This window comes from Callospermophilus lateralis, chromosome X (genome assembly GCF_048772815.1).
Source record: "Callospermophilus lateralis isolate mCalLat2 chromosome X, mCalLat2.hap1, whole genome shotgun sequence".
NCBI classification, from domain to species: domain Eukaryota; kingdom Metazoa; phylum Chordata; class Mammalia; order Rodentia; family Sciuridae; genus Callospermophilus; species Callospermophilus lateralis.
In genome coordinates this window covers 19,325,812-19,347,836 of record NC_135325.1, presented here as the reverse complement: position 1 = coordinate 19,347,836, position 22,025 = coordinate 19,325,812, and the positions used below count along the sequence as shown (strand labels likewise).

Below are 22,025 nucleotides of genomic sequence, written 5' to 3'. Positions count from 1 at the left end.
TTAAAACCAAGTGTAGATAATGATACTTTAGAGGAAGTTATGTGAGAACATCAGAAGCAATGTTATCATTATTTTTAAATGTACACTAAAGAAAACTCTGCCCTGCATGTGAATAGCATCCTTTATGCTTTTTTGTTTCTTACGTGTTCAGGAGTAGAAAGATGGAAACATTTCCACTAGTTTTCAAATAACTTCTGTTTAAGTGAATGAATGGACCACCTGGTTACAAACCACATTTCCCAAGGAGTGACTTTGATTGGCAGACAAAATACAGGGTAGAAACAATGGAAGTTAAATGAGGAAGATTTGGAGCTTGCCAGTAACCAGCCTTGGTAGTAGCGGGTAGTATTGATAGAAAATATCAGGCTGGGATTTCATATACATTCAGAGGCTCTGTGCACTTGCAATTTGCAATGTTCAAAGCAATGCAATTTTCTAATCATAACTTTTAAAAGAAGATTCAGCCACCTTTCTTTTTAAAATATTTTTGTAGTTGTAGATGGACAGAATGCCTTTATTTTATTTTTTTTATTTTTATGTGGTACTGAGGATCAAACCCAGTGCCGCATGAATGCTAGGCAAGCACTCTGACACTCAGTTATGGCCCCAACCTTCTGCTGCCTTTCTTGATTGTCTCATAAAGCTGTTTCTATGTGGCTGTTTATTCATAAAACTATATCATTTAAAGATAAATATTATTTCCCTAAGTATGGAAATGAATTAGAGTTCTGGGGTTTACACTCATTTGTTCCCAGGTCTGTTATATGTTATCTTGAGCCATGTTCTTGAACTTAATGCACTTAAAATAAGCTAAGAATCTTGGTAAATTGTAGTTTCCAATAATACTGATGCTGGTGGTCTGATGAGCCATGGTTTGATAACTGTTATGGATTCTTAAGTAGGCAAATAGTCATTATCTATATTAAATATACAGCAGGAGGTATATGGGTATGTCTTGGGGTCAAATGTCCTTTCACACAAAGGCAGGTTCTCCATTTTCTTTCCCTCAGTGATCTTTACAACCTACCTTTTAATTGGGTAGTGAGAGAAAATTGGCTTATTCTGAAACAATAATTTAATGGGTCTCTATTTAGAAGTTGGTTCTTAGATAAATGGTCAGTCATTTAGATCCTCTTGCTCTCCTCCTGCTCTTCCCCAAGATGGCAGCTGGGTTGATGGACAAGGGAAAATTACAAGACATACAATACTTAAGTTCCCCTTGCAGGTCCTTGTACTCCCCTAGAACCCTATGCTCTTAGCAACATTGCAATTTTGTCGGCCTGGTGAGTGTCTACTTTGCTCACCTCCTAGCTGTGAAGTTGTATTTTTATCAGGAAATGCTGTGCTCTGCTCACTAAACTATATTGGTTACTAAAAGGATCCTTAAATCTGGTAGTTACCACTGAAGAATACTTAAAATTCTAAATACATAATTATGACACCTCTAAAAACAAGCATGAGTATCATTATGAGTAAGAATGTCTGCCAAGAAGTTACAGCAACATAAAGTGACTCATTACATTTTATTTGGTGGTGCTTGTTGGGGGTGGACTTAGTGTTTACAGGTAAAACATTCATGTGCTGTGGGGAAAAACAAAAGCACGAGAAGTAATGGTCATAATTTTTTTACTTAATTTTTTTTAAAGTAAATAAAATAAATATATATGTATATACATATATACACACTTACATATAAACACACATATATCATTTAACACTGAAAACAGCTCTTTAATAAATACTTATATAAAGCTATTTTAGTATTTAGTAGCCATCTCAAGAACTTAGACCAAATTAAACTTCCACTTATATTTGATAGCAAAAAAGTTATCTAAATGGCAGGTGAAATTAATTTAAAAATGAATCTCTCTAATAAAACTCTATAACATTCTGAAAAAAAATTGGTACCAGAGATTGAACCCAGAGGCATTTAACCACTGAGCCACATTCCCAGCCCTTTTTATATTTTATATTGAGACAGGGTCTCACTAAGTTCTTAGAGCCTTGCTAAGTTGCTGAGGCTGGCTTTGAACTTGTAATCCTCCTGTCTCAGCCAACCAAGCTACTGGGATTACAGGCATGTGCCACCCACCTGGTTACATTCTGAAAAAAAAAATCTTAAGGAATGGTTAATATATTGAAATTCAGGATAAACTTGTGTTTTATGTGACTTTATATTTTCACACTGGCAAAACAAGTTTGAAAATAAAAAGTCAGATGATTCTTTCCAATGAAGACATAACCAATCTTTAATGCATTGAATTTGATACTTAGAAATACATTAAATGAAGCACACTGATGCATGCCTGTAATCCCAGGGACTCAGAAGACCGAGATAGAATAATCACCAGATCAATGCCAGCCTTAGCAAATTAGCAAGGCCCTAAGCAACTTAGTGAGATCCTGTCTCAAAATAAAAAGCAAAAAGGAGTGGTAAAGGACCCTTGGGTTCAATCACCATACAAGGGGAAAAAAAGCAATATCATAGTAAAATTTCCTCTTGAATAAACCATTTGTATCCTGAGGCTTCACTTACTACATTAATTTATGTTATTGAAAAGAAGAGTATATTATTAACTTAAGTAACATATATGTATGTGTGTATACCCCTGTTACATAAGTCAAACTTAAAATTAATTAATGTTAATTGATGTTGCTATTTTTTGGACATTTGTACTTGACTCAAAAGTAATTTTTGTATTCCAAGTACTTCCCAATTGCCACTTAGCTACTCTTTTCCTATTCACAGCTTCCTTCCCCTCATTCTTCTTGGTTGTCCTTTGAGTACTAATATTAGTGTGAATATACTCATGCATTCACATATTTTAAATATATATTTTACATATCATATACTATATATGGAGATATTCATCTTTTATAGGATACAGAACAGTTTAATATATATCTGATATTTATTTTGAAAAAGAAACACCCTAGGAATAAGTTAACTGCTTGAATTATTACCAAATGTGAATGTGTTTAACTTGCTCTGTAATTTCAAAACAATACATATAAAAAAAATAGAGCTTACATGTTTAATATATCTGAAGCAATGGTTTTGAACTTCTGAACATTTCAGTGCCTCCTCCAGATATAATGAATATTCAATATTTACCAATCATAAGGACATAGTTAATAAAAGCAATCTCAATTATTAAACTTTGACTACTTAATAAAGTTTGAAGTTTGCTATTAAATAGCTCAAAATGCATTTGTAATAATAATCAATTACGAAATATTGAAATGAGATTGATGTTCTTGGAATTTATAATTCTGTTAATATTCAGAATACAACACATGTAAACACAAACTGTGTAGGATGCAACTAAAATTCTACCTGTTGACTTGTGAAATGACAAAGACCTGTGTGCATATTATTTTTAATATTCAAGATTTTTTGAAGGTGCTTTTATGAATAACTTATAGAGAAAATATTGATAGGTAGGCATCTCTGTTCTTTAAATTACTTAATGAAATAGGTGATAAGAAACAAAATTAATAATTCATGGTAACCTTTATTATAGCATATCTTATAGTATTAGCATAGTAATAAGTATTAGTGATTTACATAATTGGAGAGATAATACAAATACAAAATTAGGCACAAATACACACTATACTTCACCTAAAACAGAACAGATGGCATTTGGTCATTATTCTGTGTATGCCATTATAACTGAAGTCAGATTTGTTAGAATTAGCATTGCTTTATATTTTATTTTATTTAATATCTTCAATAACTTAATTTTGAAAACAGGAATTAACTTTCCTTATGACTAGGTTAAATAGAATTTTGGATGACATAAAAATAAAAACAAATATCTTACATGGCATTAAAATAGAGAAGCAAAAGTTAAAATATTGTAAATTTTAAGAGGAACAAAATAGTCAACATGGTTACTAGATTAACAACAAATGATTAGTTAAGTTGCTTCCAATTTTTACTAATGTAAACAAAGCTGGAAGAACATTCGTTGTAGGTCTCTTCATGAGCCTATATGAGAATGCCTTGAGGTGAAATTGCTGATTCTAAATTAGAGTATTCACATCTTTAGTTTGAATATATATAGTAAATTTGCTTTTGCACCTGCAGGAAGAAATGACATTAATTTATTATTTTAATTTATATATCCCTGGTTGAACAAATTTTCATGTTTTTTGGAATTTGAATTTTTCCTTCTGAGTTGACTTTTTATATTCTTGCCCAATTTTCCATTGGATTATTGACTTATTAATTAGTTCTCTACTTATTCTAGATTCTAGCAGAATTCTGGATTATATGCATGTGAGACACAGATCCACATTTCTTTTTATTATTATTTTCTTTTCTGAGATCTTTATTCTCTTTAGGTTCATATTTCTTACCTAAAACTTTATCATTCACTTTTCAGTAGAGCAAAGAAAAATAGTGTCTTAGCTGAACACATAGAAATCTTAAGAATTATGAGTATACAAATTAAGTATGGCAGGATAAATGAAAACCCGGTGTCCAAGATGAAGACTGACATATTGAGTGAATGAAAGAAGGAGAGTTATTCTGTCATGTGTTCTTTTTCTTGATTTTAGAAATGCTTACATTTGCTTTGTTCTCTGTGTTTAAGGAAAGGCTATTCAGAAGAGAAAATGTTTTTTTTAAACACTTATTTATTTATGTATCTTTAGTTTTAGGAGGACACATTATTTTGTTTTTATGTAGTGCTGAGGATCAAACCCAGTGCCTCATGCATGCTAGGTGAGCATGCTACCACTGAGTCACAACCCCAGGCCCCAAAATGGTTTTATGAACACAATTTTAATTCAATTTTCCACTTGATGGTTTGAGTTTATAAGTTTTGGAATAATTTAGAAAAAGTTGTTGTAGATAATGACTATAATTTTGGTATTATACCTATAGTATAAAAAAATCTTTAATTTTATTTGAAGTTCATGTCAATCATGAAGTCAAGATTGAATTGTTCTTTACTTTTCCTTTAATAAAAATCATCCCAACTACTGATTAATGTTTACATTCTATTGAATATTTTGTCAGAATTTGAAGAACAATGTCTAATTACCATATGGATAACATTTTAGAGATGTGCTGTATTGGTTTAAAATAATGCAATTTTTATAGACCATGATTGAGATATGTCAGAATTCCTTTCTGTTGTATGTACCTCTGTATTCCTTAGACTTCATTGTGTTTCCTAATCCCTTTGGGATATTTAAAACAGTGTTTAAGAACAATTTATCTAGAAACTGAAAACATGTGATTATGATTAGACTTCATCAGAGCCACATTCAAATCAATTTTAAGAATCATAATGTTTAGTAGTACATTTGAAAGATTATATTAATAAATGACTTTCACACATGTTTGGCACAAGAAAATTGAAGGAAAGATATTCATATTAAGTCATATGGAAACATAGACGATGAACAGGCAGACATTTGTTCATTTGATCATTCATGTATCCAATAATGTAGTGATTCTCCATCAGGGATGATTATATCCCCCAGGGACATTAGGCAATTTCTGCAGATATTTTTGGTTGTCACACATGAGGGAAGAGGAAGTATTATGCTATCTTGTGAATGATGACCAGGGATGCTGCAAAGCATCCTACGGTATATAAGGCAGTTCCCTATAAGAAAGAATGATCCAACCGAAAGTGCTACTATGTCTTAGATTGAGAAACTAATTTAAACTAAAATTTATTTCTCGTCAAACTTCTTCATTCAGGTTCTAAGTCCTGGGATTCATAAAATAAAGTCTAATTTCACATTGGTACCATATTTAAACAAATTTATAGAACCTATAGTACAGTAATTAAATATGCCTCATTTGCATCAGACAGAGCAGAGTTCAAACTTCAGATCAACCACATGTTAGCTTGTGCTTTGGGCAAATCTTCTAACCTTTTGTGACCCTAGTCTTTTAGTCTGAAAAATGATAATGTTTGCTGAAAGGTTCTGCAGTAGAGAATGAGATTAATTGAAATGATTTATGTTCAGTGCACAGCAGAGTGTGTGCACTTAGGAAGTTTTCAGGAAATGGTGCCAGTTAATGTTACCTTTGCATGAACTAAATAATTTGATCCTGACCTAATTACATACCACATTTTATTGTTTTTAATACAGCATTAATTAGAACATACATAATTATTTTATTTGTCACTAAGAAAAAGTGCTGTCAATTAGACTGTGACACACAACCATTTATAAAATGTGTCCCAATTTCAGAGTAGTTAATCTGTGGGAGTAAACATGGGTCTTAGAATTTATTATTGTAAAATTCATCAAGAAGTCTTATTTTCTTAGGTGAAAAGAACGAAACTACCATTAACCACACTCAGCAACAACAGTGGAATTAGAATGCACAGCCTTTTGTGCAGCATCCACAGAGTCATCAAAAAGCAATTCACTTTGTAGCACCTTCCCATTCCTGGATGGCAGCACAGGTGCAAACAAAGGAGACTCACATGCAGGTGCTGGGTCAACCCAGGCCTAGAATCCTCATGTGCCTTAGGAGCTGATGTCTAATACCATACATAGAATTTCTAAGATGCACAACAGGGACATGCTCATTTATAAGTGTTGCTGCACTTGTGGAATCAACAGAACTAAGGTTTTTCATTAGGTACTTATAGGCCATGTATTATAGAACATCTGAGGAATATGTAATTTACCAATAAGGATCATTTTTAATCAATTGCCAGCTAACACATTTGACGTTTCAACTTTATCAATTTTCCAGGGACAGTAGAGCTAGAAAATTAATCAAAGATCAAATGTTTATGCAGGAAAACAGAGTATATCGTTGACTCTTTACTCGAAATAATTATCTGTGCATTCTTATGTAATTTGCAATACTGAAACTCAAAGGAGTTAGATGACTTGCCCCAACTCATGGATTAATAAGCCTAGAACTAAGGTGTTTTATTCCCTAGTTTGATTATTTCCAGGCACACTGTAATAAATTCAGCCCTCCACCTATTTTTGTAAGTAAAAAAATTATTGGAGCAAACTTATTTGCTTATTTATTGTGTCTGGCTACTTTAATGCTACACTTGTGTGACAGGAAACACATAACCAAGCGTAAAATATTTATTATCTGGCCCTTTATAGAAAACAATTGCTGATCTCAGCTCTTAAGCATAATTATAAATTTTTTGAGTATCACTATTAATCTATGTAAAAAGTTAAAAAGAAAAATGTTTATTCCTAATGTTTGATAATTAAAAACATATACCCATAAACATTTTAAGAATTTATCTTTTTTATAATTTTAAAATTTTGTTTTAATTAGTTGTACATGACAGTAGAATGCATTTATGCACTTTAATATATTATACAGAAATGAGGTATAATTTCTTATTTTTCTGATTGTACATATTGTAGAATCACATCAGTCATGTAGTCATGTATGTACATAAGATAATTGAGTCTGTTTCATTCTAGTGTCCTTCCTGTTCCCATATCCCCTCCCCTCCCTTTACTCTCCTCTACAGAATCTAAAGTATGTCTATTCTTCCCTAGTGCCCACTCCCTTATTGTGAAATAGCATTCACATATCAGAGAAAACATTTGGCCTTTGGATTTTGGGGACTGATTTATTTTCCTTAGCATGATATTCTCCAAATCAAAACTACTCCAGTAAAAATTTTATCTTTAATTGGAAAATAACAATTATATTTATGGGGTACAATGTGATATTTTGACGTATGTTTATACTGTGGAATGATTATGTATACTTGAAAGTCTTTAGAACCACAAAGCCTGGCCCTAAACATTTGTCTACATCAGCAGGTTTTTTCCCCCCTATAAGGGTTAGATAGCAAATATTTTGGTTAATGTTGAAGCCTTGTGGGCCACAAGGTCTCTCTTACAAATTCTCAATTCATGCAAGAATTGTAAGCTAGATAACCTAGATAACTATTCACCAATAGGTTAGGAAAATAGTGAGACTTGAGGAGTACAAATTTAAATGAATGCTCTTTTAAGCAGTATTCTGTATCGCTATTAAACTAAATGAGATTTTGCCCTCATTTAAGAACTGTATGTAGAAGATTTTACAAACAAGGGCTTCTGGTTTCCATGGACAAGTACTGCTCTCTAAACAATGCAAATTTAACTCCTTTAGGAATCTGTTCATATCTACTATGTGTACACTGCATTCCTTAAATATAATCTTAATACAGCGGCTAGAATGATCTATTAAAAAATAAGTCAGTATGTGCATGTATGAGTATTTCACAATGAATTCCATTTTTCTGTATATCTATAATACACTTGTTAAAAATAATAAATTAATGGAAGACCAATAGATTAAATAGAGAAACGGGATGGTGGGAGGAGGGAATGAAAAGGGGAAATTCTTGGGAATGAAATAGAGCAAAGTATATCCCATGCATGTATGAATATATCAAAATAAATCCCACTGTTATGTATTACTAGAATGCACTAATGAAAATAAGTCAGTGGTGCATGTCTGTAATCCCCATGGCTTGGGAGGATGAGGCAGGAGGATCGCAAGTTCAAAGCCAGCCCTAACAATGGTGAGGTGCTAACAACTCAGTGAGACCCTGTCTTTAAATAAAAATACAAAATAGGGCTTGGGATGTGGCTCAGTGATCAAGTGCCCCTGAGTTCAATCCCCAGTACCCACCACAAAAAAAGTCAGATCACATCACCCCTCTGTGAAAACTCTCCTATGGTACAGAGTCTAAGAATAATGCCCAAAGTCCTCACAAAGATGCCCTGTGTGATATATCTGCCCCTTCCTCAACCTCTCTGACTATGCTTCCTGCTACTTTCCCCTTGCTCACTAGACCCCACTCATCCTGGCTTGTTCACTTTTTTGTTGAAATACTAGATAAACTCTCATTGGAGGCTCTTTATACTTGCTGTCTCCTCTGCATGGATTGTTCTTCCCCTAAGATGCCTGTTTAATTCATTCCCTCACTTTCTACATATCTTTAATCAAATTTCACTTGCTAGTAAGACTTTCCCTGGAGGAACTTTCAAAAATGTCCACACCTCAACCTCCCTTTACCCTATAAGTACACTTCCTATCCACATTCAATGTTTTATTGTTTTTTCTCTTTAGCACTTTTCACTCTTGGATATACTACAATTCATCTTACATCATCCCATTAGAATGTAAGCTTCATGGAGACAGGAGCAATTTAGTCTGTTTTTTTCACTGTTGTCTATAGCCATTCTATCCTGAATTGGCCTGATTTTGTCTGTTTTGTTCACCATTGCATATCTAGTACCCCAAACAGTGTTTAGCACATAATAGGTGATCTGTAAATATTTATTAAATGAGTGACATAATTTGCTGAAGGGGTTTTGATAAGATTGCATTTACTAAAAGAATTCCACTGCCAAAATAAATTTGAAATGCCAGCTTTAATAGTGTCAAACTTGGCTGGGATGTGGTTCAAGCGGTAGCGTGCTCGCCTGGCATGCGTGTGGCCCAGGTTCGATCCTCAGCACCACATACAAACAAAGATGTTGTGTCCGCCAAAAACTAAAAAAAAAAAAATATTAAAAATTCTCTCTCCTCCCTCTCTCTCTCTCTCTCTCTCTCTCTCTCTCTCTCTCTCTCTCTCTCTCTTTAAAAAAAAATAGTGTCAAACTCATTGCTTGATGGTCACTCCTATGTCCACTCTTTTGCTGTCCTTGAACATTCCCAAGTATGCAGCTTAGTAGATTATATCTTCTCAGTTTCACAGCACTTGTCACTTTAAAAATCAATACTACGTTATACTTTGTATATTTGGACAGATTATTTTTGAAATCTATAAATCTCTAAATCAGAGAAAAAGCCTCCCTTTGGTGGGCTGCCCTTGATTATTCCAGAATGGAAAGAGAGAACCTGTCATTCTTTGTCAATCAGCTTGGCACATATTTGACAGCACACAGTTATAGTGAAAGAGAGCCACGTTACAGTGGTCTAGGAAACCTAATTGTAGATAAATAAAAGAACAGTCACCCAGCATGAGGGGAAAGAGAAAGAAACTCTACTACATAAGGTTGTGTTTTTCCATCCATCAGCCTTCATTTGTCAGAGCCTGCCTGAAAATCTAGGCCAGAGAAGTGAGGCTCTAACAGAATATTGATTCCATTTCCTTTTTCGTTTCTTGCTACCCTTTTTAGCAAATAGTTTGTATATGGAATGAGAGATGGTGCAGTTAATATATGTGACCAGGGCACATTTATTTACAAGGCTTACTTTGATCTTTTCATACCAGAAAACCATATATTTTTGGTTGGTCGTTCAGTTTTACTATAATATTGCAATTGTCAGCTCTTGCTGCAGTAACAAACAACCCCAAAATTCCAATAATGTAACAAACATTTATTATTTACTTACATATCTATCTGCAGATTAGCTGCAGCTATGCTCTACCTGATGAGTTGAATAAGACAAGGTCTCTTTTCATTGTAGACTGTAGATCTGCTCCAAATATCTTCTCAATCCAGGACCCAAGCTGAAAGAACAACTTCTGTATGATATATTATTCTGTCCTGGTGGAAAACAAGCCCTTTTATATTCTATTTTGAAACATGGTCTCACTAAGTTTCTGAAGCTTGCTTGAACTTGCAATCCTCATGCCTCAGACTCCCATGCTTCTGGAATTACAGACGTGTACCACCACACCCAGCCTATGTGTCTGTATTCTTCTATTTCCAGCTATTAGCCAGACACTACAGCACAGTAAACATTTAATAAGTCTTTGTCAAATGAACAAATGAATATATGTTTAAACATATGTAAAAGTCTGTTTATATCTTCTTTACAGTAGGTTTGAAATACATATTAATTTTACATAGTAAAATGAATAAGGAAAATGAAGGAAACTTCAGTAAATTAAAAATAAGGAAGTAAAATAAAGAAAAATTTATTAGTGGCATGCTATCTTTTGAAACACCAAAATTTCTAGTTAAACACATGCACAATGAACTTAATGCATAATTAGAAATACAGTGTTCAAAATAGAGAAAAAGCCAGGTGTGATGATCCATTCCTGTAATCTCAGGGGTTCAGGAGACTGAGGCAGGAGGATCACAAGTTTAAGGTCAGCCTCAGCAACTTAGCAAGGCCCTAAGCAACTTAGTGAATCCTGTCTCAAATAAGAAATAGAAATGACTGGGGCTATAGCCCCAGAATCAAAAAAATAAAAATAAAATAAAATAAAGGTGGAAAATATAGCATGTTTCTGAATAAATATATTTAATTTACAAAAATGTATGTTTCAACCCAGATTAGATAAATAAATTCTATGTGAGTCAGAAAAGAAAAATAATGTTAAATAAACAAATTCTAGGAAAATATATGTTAATTTGCACATGACTTGCAATTGTCACCTTCAAAGATTTATTGGGTCTTTTTTTTTTTTTTATCAGTTACTTTTGCTTCACTGCTTGTCGAATCAGCAATTGCCCAATAGTAGTAAAGCCATTTAATAAGAAAGAACTAAAACTGAAGGTGCTTAGATTTACTCCATTTCAAAAACCTACCAGAGCAAGCCAAGTACAGTGGCACATGCTTGTAATACAAGAGACTAAGGGAGAAGGATTGCAAGATTAAAGCCATCCTCAACATTTTAGCAAGATACTCTTTCAAAATAAAATAAAAAAGAGCCAGGAATGATGTAACTCAGTGGTAAAGTGCCCTGGGTTCAATCCTCAACCAGTACTGAAAAAAAAAAATCCCTAATAGGGCAAGATTTAAAAATTGACCATGTAATTTTCCTAGGGAGCATTGATAAAGGGTTATGCTCTGTTAACTAATTAAACAATTCATTTTCTCAAAATGTATATTTGATGTTGTTGAAAATTATCAATAGTATCATTAAAATAAAACTCTTCATCATAAGGGTCTTAACTCCTGGTGTACAGTCTTGGTTTGCAGAGGACATTAAGAATAAGTCAAAGAAGAAACCCTAAATGGAAGTTTTCTATTATTAGAAGTGAGGGGTTTTTTGTTGTTGTGTTGAAATTCCATGAAGACTTTCTTATCTGAATGTTCTTTGAAGTTCAATAGTTTCTACTTACAAAAACTGGCCACTATAATTAGTGATGTTTCCATTTTAGATGTGACCTTCTTTACCTTATCTTAAATCATATAAAGATGTGAGGCCATTTGGGAGATAAAAGATTTACTCAGACCAATTCTCTGACCTGGATACCAGAGGTTTGGCCATCATAAACCCACAATGGGGAACCCTTGGAACATTTTCAAGTCTGTGTAAGAATTTATTTCCTTTTCTGTGAGAGAGACAGGATTTTCTCTCATTTGTATCCTGAAAAAAACACTGTATAATGTATTGGAGTTAAAGAAGAGGAAAAAGAATTAGCATGATATTAAGCCCCACATCTGCCAATTTTAGCAAGAAGCCATAATAAGCACATGTATACATATGCACATACACACACACACACAATATATATATATATATATATATATATATATATATATATATCTCCCAGAATGAGGAAGAAAGTGGGAATTTAGTGACAGATACAGCCTGTATAAATCTCAACTCTTCCATCTGCAGGCTTCATGGTTTTAAACAATTGACGTATTCTCTCTCCATCTCAGCATCTGTGAAATAGATAAAAAATTCTTTTTGTAGGGCAAACATGTATGAAAAGCACAATACTTGGCAGTAAATATTTAGAAACCATAGTCTGTTAATATTATTATAACAGTTAAAATCATCATAGCAGTTAGTTGACATTTTCAGCACAGCTAAAAATTTTTAGTAGTATTTTCTTTTTTAAAAACATATTTATTTTTTATTCCAATTTGTTATACATGTGAGTAGACTGTATTACAATTCATATTACACATATAGATCACATTTTTTCATATCTCTGTTTGTATAAAAAGTATAATCACACCAGTCATGTAGTAGCATTTTCATATCTTTGAATAGACATATGGTTTTTCTGGAATTGTTTGTTTGTTGTTTTGCTTTTTAGTTTTTCCAAGTCAAGTTTACTTCTATGGAGGCATGCCTAAATGTTTAAATTGATTTTACCTGTTCTATTTTGTCAGAATCATTATGAGCTTCTTATAGAATATTTTCCTCATAGCCATTTAAGAAAAAATATACTAAAGAATATTTAAGTCAATTTAATTGGATTTACTACAGTTGACCCTTCAAGCAATATCTTGCCCCAAATAACTGACCTATCTTTTAACTAATAAATTTACACTGAAAACAAACATAGGGAAGTAAATTGTGGAAATTTATCTTCAAAATGGTCTTTCTAAGGTGATTTATCAAAGATGATTGTAATTAGAAATCTAATTTTCCCATTATGTGCCAAGGAAAAGAAACCACAAAGGATTTAGAGCTAAACATGATTTTTTTCACTCATTGCTCTATTTTTATGGGACCAAGAGTAAATCTCATCCAGGTATTTGAACCCTTCATTATTTTATTAAAGGGTAAAGAGATGACAATAGGAATGTCATCTATTTCATCTAGATACTTCTATGGAGGGAAATAATGTGACTTTAGGATGTCCATTCACTGGAAGACAAAATCTAAGACTACTTTGGTGACCTGTAGACAGGGAATGGAGTTGTCCTTTGGCATATTCAGGGGATTTGATTAGGACCACTGTGGATACCAAAATACATAGATGTATATTCCCTTTTATAAAATGACATGGTATTTGCATATAATCTCCCCACATCTCTAGAGTACTTTCAGAACCTGATACAATGCACATTATATCTAAACAGTTGTACTGTATTGCTTAGGAAAGATGACAAGAAAACCATGTGTACATGTTTGGTACAGATACATTTTTAAAAATATTTTTGATCCCTGGTTGGTTGAATTCATGAACACAGAAGAACCTAAGGATACAGAGAACCAACTGTATTGTACATCCTGTAGGTGCAAACCCTGGGCAATTCATTTGGCATACCATCTTTTCCTCAGTCAATCTACTAAGCACCTGCTTAAAACTTGGAGCTCTAAGTATTATTTGGGCTACCCTAATGTCAGCCATATTTTCCAGCTGCTCACTGGACAACTGTATCAGTGCTATTCACAGGCACCTTGACTTATGTGCCCAACATTAGCACATTAATGCATTTCCATATACAGGCTCATGTATTCATATTATACCCCTAGTCTCTTTCTCCCAATCTTTAAAATCTCAGTGACTCTCAACATTTTCTTTTCCCTTATCAAATTCTGCCAATCCTCCACAGACACAACATCATCTTAAGAGTGATCCTCCCTGAATATCCATGCTCCTCCTATTTTTTCAACAATTACTTGAACTTCTAAAATGCTTCCCTAACTATTCTCCATCCACCAGTCTCTTATCCTCCCTCCAATCTGCCACTAGAGTTATCATCTTAAAAAGTAAAGTTGGTTTTGAACAAGTATTATAAACTTGGTATATATAATCAATCATAGAAAGAGCTTTTCTCTGTCTTCTATGTCTAAAATACCCTATGTAGGTTAGCAGAATATTGTACTATTTTGAATCTTTATACAAACTGGACTCCTCACCACCTTAGCACCTTTAACACTTGCTCTTCCCTCTTCTTGGAATATGTTTTTTTTCCAGTAAGACATTGCCCATCTCTGCTCTTCATTCAATTTCCTCCTGAGAGTAGACACATTCTTTGTTCATCATTACCTAAAATAGAGCCATCATCGCTCTTTTCTTACTATCTTATCTTTCCTCATAGCATATATATATATATATATATATATATATATATATATATATGTGTGTGTGTGTGTGTGTGTGTGTGTGTGTGTGTGTACACACACACATACATCTACATTCATTAACACATTTGGATATATATAGTACATACATATCATGTATATAAATGGACTATGTGCTGTTATACATTATATAAAATATACATACATATGTGAATACATGGGTCATACACATATCTGCATGTGAATGAGGACTAGAAATTTCTCTAGTATTGTATCCCAGTGTGTAACATATGTAGAAAATCAAAATTATTTGATAAATATTTTGATTAGATGGTGCAGTGCATAGCTTCCAATGATACTGTTTTAAGAAAACCATTTTACTAAAAGTGGGATTAATAAAAGAAGCTTGTTGTCCATCAAAATAGGTTTACTGTATAAATACTATAAAACATAAAGTTGTGTCAAATATAACAAACATTAATTATCTATATTTGAGGGTAGAAATTTAAGGGAATCTGAGGAGAATATTGTCATACTATGCTGAATGAGCAAAAGAAATTAGAAATGGGCATGTCTGGAAGGAAGCCTAAGACTTTCCATGCTAAGGCATTGCAGGTTTTAAAACTCATGGGAGTTAATAGTTTTTATAGGAATCCCAGTTCTCTATCCCCTCTAGGTTTACTTTTCCAGTGAAATTTCAAATCAAAATTAAGAATTATTTATTATACTTCAAGTGCAGTAATTACAGAATGTTTGATTTGAGATCCTATATTCAGGTGTTTTATGTAAAATATTCACTTGTTTGCTACAACATTTGTATTTGTCATCTTCCCTCGGTTCCCTAGATGAAGATTAAATTATGTAAATATTTTGACAAAGAAGGAAAATACCAAAGAAATTAAATTTTAGTTAAAAAGAAAGTCAACAAAAGATTAGTTCACTATAAAATAACTCCATTTTAATTTATCATAGGAATGGGTTTTCTAAATCTGTAATGAATAACACAAAGATGTAAAATTTTTAAACTAATTAAGGAAATCTCAAAATAGAAGAGGAGATTCTGTATTTAACTCTAGCAAACTACTTAGAGGGGAAATAATCTGTGCTATGAAAACAGGCTCAACTGTCTGAATGAGCAAAGGTCTCTATTAATACACAGTCTAACTAAAATCCCACAGGCTTAAAGTGCAACAATATTTATTTGCCGTTCAACAATTTTTTTCTTTAGCATCTAATATGTCACAGGAACTGCCAAAGATATAATGAATGAACAAGGTAAATATGTGTCTTGATCTCACAAATGATAATTCTATAGGGATGGTCAAATTTTACACACAATTTGACTACTTCTGGTGTATTATAAAGAAAAAATAAGAAATTAGAACAGTACAAATGAGGCTACAGTGTGGCTGTGGAAACAATGATCTTTGGTGTCATTTTCAAAAATTCCTGCTGAGCATGTTCGTTCCCACCTGTAATCCTAGCTTCTCAGGAGGCTGAGGCAGGAGGATTGCAAGTTCAAAGCTGGCTTCAGCAATTTAGCAAGGCCCTAAGCAACTTAGTGAGACCCTGTCTCAAAATTAAAAAAAAGTAAAAGAGTGGGGATTTGGCCCAGTGTCTAAGTAGTTCTGGGTTTAATCCCTGGTAGCAAAAATAAAAATAAAATAAAAACCCAATGGGTGGGAATAACTACTCTTGCATCAAGTAACCATCTTCCTACTGGCCCATAATGACTCATCTCAGATGGTCTAACCATAGCATTTATCTGGAATCCCAATTCACACTCCACAATACAGATAACTTTATAGGAACAAGTTTAATTATTATTTATTATCAGAGAGGTATGACATTTTATCAGCATATGTCTTAATGTGAAATAGATTCAGATGATGAAAGTGAAATTTCTTAATGCTTAGAAATGGCATTAATTAGAATAAATCAGGTTATATATGTTTTTGGAAAGTATGGAAAGGTAGCTAATACTAGTAGAAACAGCATGAACTTTGGATTCAAGCAGAACTATGTTTGAATATTAACTCTCCTACTTCTCATGGGATATTAGGCAAGTTATTCACATCATCATTACCACCATACTACCCTTCCCATTCCAACTTTTTTTCTAATTTGCAAAGTGTGAATTTGTTATAGTAAATGTTTGGGAGAGGTAAATAGTAGTCATTATACAAAAGGTAACTATATTTTCATCACTAAATAATCTATGGCTGTTATGAAGCTAATCTGAAACCTCTGTCTATTATCAGTAATTATCAAAATCAATGACTATCAGAAGAAAAGTCTCTGGTAGTCAGGAAAAAATAGAAAACTGCACTTTATTTTGAATAAACATGCAAAATGAATGGTAGGGACACTGGTTCAAGTTTACTCAGTTTAAATGCATAATGCATATTTGACTTTCAGTATAATTTAAATATCTTACATGAATTTGTCTTGGCAATTCATGATTATATATACATAGCATACCTATGCAGGTAAAAATAAGTGATTGCTTTTTCACCTTTTATTAAATCATTTTTACCTTGCTAAAAATATGCTCTTTTCTCTGCTTCTTTAGAGTAATATACTTTATTTTCCCCTCATAATATTTTGAGATCATGTAAGCAATCACTACACCAAAATGTTTTGTGAATAGAGCATTTAAAGGTGAATTTATAGTGGCTGGGGATATATTAAAAATTCAGTGTTTAAAACTAGATGTGTCCCATCTCTGATCTGAGATCACAGCTATTTCTACCTCTAGCAAAGAGTTATAGTCATTCTGGGTACTGTACTTTGAAGGAACAATACCTTTTCTTGCAATGGTTGGTAAGACCATTAATCAGCAGTTCTGGAAGAGTGAAGTAGCTAGGCTCCTATTGTAAAGGAACTGAGATTTGCACACATACCTATTAATACATAGAGTTAGCCTTGAAGTTACAGACACTTTTGACTAAAGCACCGTCTCCCACTAGTAGTCATTATAATAAGAACTGGAGAAATAGTCTCCCTTAAGAGCAAGTGCTGAGCACCCATAAGTTGCAAGATCCCCCACTGTGCTATGTAAGAATATAGTAGTGTGGACTCAGGGTTTCCTGCCCTCACAGACAAAGAGAGAATAGAATAGGTACAAACACAGTATATAAAGGAAACAATGACATGAAGACACGTACACACAGCAGTGCTGAGAGGCTCCAGGGAAGAAGAGGGAAGAAGAGAGATGCGGGTTAATCAGGAGCCCCTCTCTAGGGAAGATTGCCCAGGCCCTGACTGATGCCTGACATTGATTAATCGATACTCTATCCTAGTGTTTAACAAGTGTTCCATCCAAAAAGTCTTCTGTAATATTTAACTTCACTTCCTTCAGCTTCAATATGCACATTTCTTTTGTTCTTTCTTTAAGAGAGCTAGACAGTAGTCACTAAGAAAACACTTTATATTCATATGTCTAAAGGGATTGTTTTTTTCTGTCATGCTTCAGTCTTCTCCGGACTAAGGAAAAACAAACAATAAAACAATTAATTTAATCATTCCTCAAAGGCCTATTTAATTTGACTGCTTGATAAATAATAAGCTTTGATAATGTGCTTTAAGTGTTTACTCTTTGGAAAGAAACTTAATTTCGACAGTGTTGTAGATAGAATTATTTGATTTACATCTCAAAAAAATCGTAGATCCAAGTCCCAGCACAGAATCTAGTGAAATAAAAAGTTTGTAAAGTAAAATAAGCATCAGGGTGATTGAGATTATTGAAGCTAGCACCAGAATTTATATGCACATATTATAAACTGTACCTCATATTATTGTCTAAATTTACTTTTTTAAAAAATAGAATGTCTCTGTGTTTCTATGTAATAATGTCATGGCATTATTACACAATTTAAGAAGATTTTAGATCAATTGTTTTAACTTTAGTGTGTTCCACAGAGACCTCTATTTTTCTTTTCTCTGCACCAAAAGGTAGGTTTTTTGAGCCCCTATGTACCATGCAGAAATTGATCTGCAATACATGTGGAGTCTCCAAGGGTATATTTAAATTTAGTAATTTTATTGCTAACTGTGAAGTTAATCTGCACTGTATGGGTTCTTTTCCCCAGGAAACTGAAGTAGCAGTTCAAGCTAAACAACCGGATGTGGAGAGGATTTTGTCTAAAGGGCAGCATTTGTACAAGGAAAAACCAGCCACTCAGCCAGTGAAGGTAATGAAGCAACCTTTAGCAATATCCATTACCTCATAATGGGTTATGCTTCCCCTGTTGTACATTTGCCATTGATTTGGTCTATTTATAATCAATGAAATAACTTGTAAGGAAATATTGGCCATACTACCATAGCAGAAGCAAAGCTGTCTTTTTGTTCAACGAAGCCTATTTATATATTGTGATCTTAAGGCTATTAACGAGTCATTGCATTAAAGGATTCATTTCTGTCCTGGTGTGCTGCCATCAACACAAAAAGTAGTCCCACCTTCAAGGTAGATTAAATTCTTTGGGGCTTTATTGCTTTGCTTGCCAGCCTTGATGCTTTTCATATTGTTTGGCTTAATTCAAATCAAGCTACTGCATCATACTGTCTGTCTCCAACAGCTGTAAAGAATCACAATATGGTCTGTGACCTTTCCTTTCTCTGTTGCTCTTTCTTATGAAAAAGGAAAACCAGCATTCGGGCTTCAGTACTTTATTGGGTCAAGAATTTTTAGTGAAATGTCATGTAATTGCTTCTTTCTTCGCTAAAAAGCTGGTCTGGGTGAAAGCTTTCTCCTTCTTTCCCTTCTCTTTGTGCATTTTGAAGTCTAGGGCACATTTATTCACAGGCTATTACATGAGGAGAAAAATGGAAAGACAGGTCTGTTTTCAAAAAAACAGCTAATCAATGTCTTCCATTTGCAAATGAGGGTCCAGTGATAAATAGACATTAGGTATAGGTTACCTTATTTGCTGCACCTGACCAAAATTATAATGGCTGCCATTATGATGAAGGTTCCTCGAGAGCCTGTAATGGTGGCTGTTTATTGATCAGTCTTGGTTTCTCAGCTAATGTTGCAGGCTGAGATTTAGTGAGCCTCACCCTTATGTTTAAAACTGCACTAAAACAGTACAGGTCAATAACCTCATTATACAGAACCAGTTTGTCCTTGCAAACAACATTACCATGACTTAGACTCTGTCTCTAAGGTCACCACTTAGTTTTCCTTGTGCTTGGCCCAAGTTTCATTTCTAGAAAATTGTTTGTTTTTCCTATAGCTTACAAGGGACTATTCTTTAGATAAATTTAAAGTTTGGGCCTATAAATAATATCCAATACTAGATGCTAAAAGGCACTGGTTTCTCTGTAGATTTCAATGTACCTTTATTTGAGAATACATTTGTTTTCAGTCCTAAAATCCAGGAAAAAAAAATTTAATTCCAATTCCAAGCTCATTATTATCATTTTTCATAAAAAGACAATGTGTTTTATATTGGAGAGCTAGAGACAGTACCGAAAGCAGCAAATTTCAGGGTTTCGTTTCAGTTTTTAGGTTGTTTTTGTGTGTGTGTGTCGGGGGTGGGGTGTGTGTCGGGGGTGGGGTGTGTGTGTGGCACTGGGGATTAAATCCCAGGGCTTTGTGCATGCTAGCAAAGTATTCTACCACTGAGCTGTATATCTAACCTTCAGGATTTTTATTTATACTTTAAGGAAAGTCAATCCCTAGAGCAGTTACCAGACTGATTCTCACTATAGCCAGTCATAACATGGACAAATGAACTGTTGCGTAGATTCATTCTATCCACTCTTGGTTAATCTTCAAAAACTTAATGCCATATAGTTATGACAATGAGCCAGAATTTAGCACCAATTATTACAGATTACTAATTTGCATTTAATTCATTTTGCTTTCTAACTGAGAGTCTAGACAATTTTTGCTCTAATTATTATAGATAAAACAATCCAAGCAGTTGATGTTAACTTAATCACACACAATCCCCTTCCCCAACTCCTGGTGCATTTTGACCTCAGAACTAAGATCTGGCATACCTGAGCTTATCTACTTTTTACTGTTGCACTAGTGATATAAAAGGAGAATTACCTTTCTAAAAAAGAAAGAACAAGGAAATATAACTTCATTTTTCTTTCACATCCCTTAAAACCATTTTGTAACAGTCAGTTTTCTTTCCCTGTTTTCTCTTTCCCTGCTTCCCTGTTTCATTTAGACTCAGCTCATTTGGGAGAAATAGGATTTAAGTGAAAACTCATTCCTGTTGTCTCACTTTTCTCTTGAGTTTGGAGACAAATCAACATATCAAGGTGATAGGGGCAAAAAGAGAAAACTGATTTGGAGATATGGAGTTTGGAGAAATAGTTTACTAACAATAACATCATCATCATTATCATCATTATCATCATCATCATCATCAACATCATCATCATCATCATCATCATCATCATCATCGTTATTTTGTAGTGCTGGGTACAGAATCCAGGGCCTCTTGCATGCTAGACAAGTGCTATACCACTGAGCTACACCCTCATCCCCACAACTTTTGATATGGACCATGATCTTAGAAACACCTTAATATTAGCTGGGGTTTCTGCTAGCCTGAAATGCTAAAGGCTTAAAAAAAAAAAAAAAAAAAAAAAACTCACAGCTCAGAGTGGCACTCAACAGCATAAGGCTGAAAGCTGTGAAGGCTGTTTAAATCTTCACATGGATCAAAACTTTCTCTTTTAAAGGTTACAGATAATTTTTCTGAAGGTTGAACCCTTACTCTGATGGTATATGAACAAAGCCTTTTTTAACTTTGAATTCATATATCAAAAATTTTTAAATATGCTTTCTTTCTTTTTTATTTGGTACTGGTGATTGAACTCAGGGGCTCTCAACCACTCACTGAGCCACATCCCCGGCCCTATTTTGTATTTTATTTAGAAACAGGGTCTCACTGAATTGCTCAGCACATTGCCATTACTGAGGCTGGCTTTGAACTCATGATACTCCTGTCTCAGTCTCCCAAGCTGCTGAGATTACAGGAGTGTGCACTGCTAAAATATGCTATTTCTTTTTTATTTTTTACTGATTTTTTAAAAAAATAAATGACAGCAGAGTAGAGGGGTAGGAGGGAAAGGGAAGTGGCAGGGGGTTAGCAAGGAGGTTGGAATGTGATAGACATCATCATCCAAAGTACATGTATGAAGACACGAATTGGTGGCAACATACTTTATATAAAATATGCTATTTCTAATGCCTCTTCTCCTTAATGCTGATCTGCCTCATCCTTCAATATAAGGGAAATGGGTCTGAGAAGCTTGCTGTACATTTTGGGGGAAGGTACATTTAGAAACTATGACAATTATGAG

General features: G+C 33.7%; 1 protein-coding gene across 3 annotated transcripts in view; it reads left to right on the top strand.

The window, feature by feature from the left end:
• The window catches only part of Dmd (dystrophin), a 2,011,337-nt gene that overhangs the window by 1,279,634 nt on the left and 709,678 nt on the right, over positions 1 to 22,025 (top strand). For all 3 annotated transcript variants that reach the window (XM_077107047.1, XM_077107046.1, XM_077107045.1), the window contains one exon: positions 18,788 to 18,889. In XM_077107047.1, the coding sequence (XP_076963162.1) occupies positions 18,788 to 18,889 (102 nt within the window). The remainder of the gene's footprint in view (positions 1 to 18,787; positions 18,890 to 22,025) is intronic.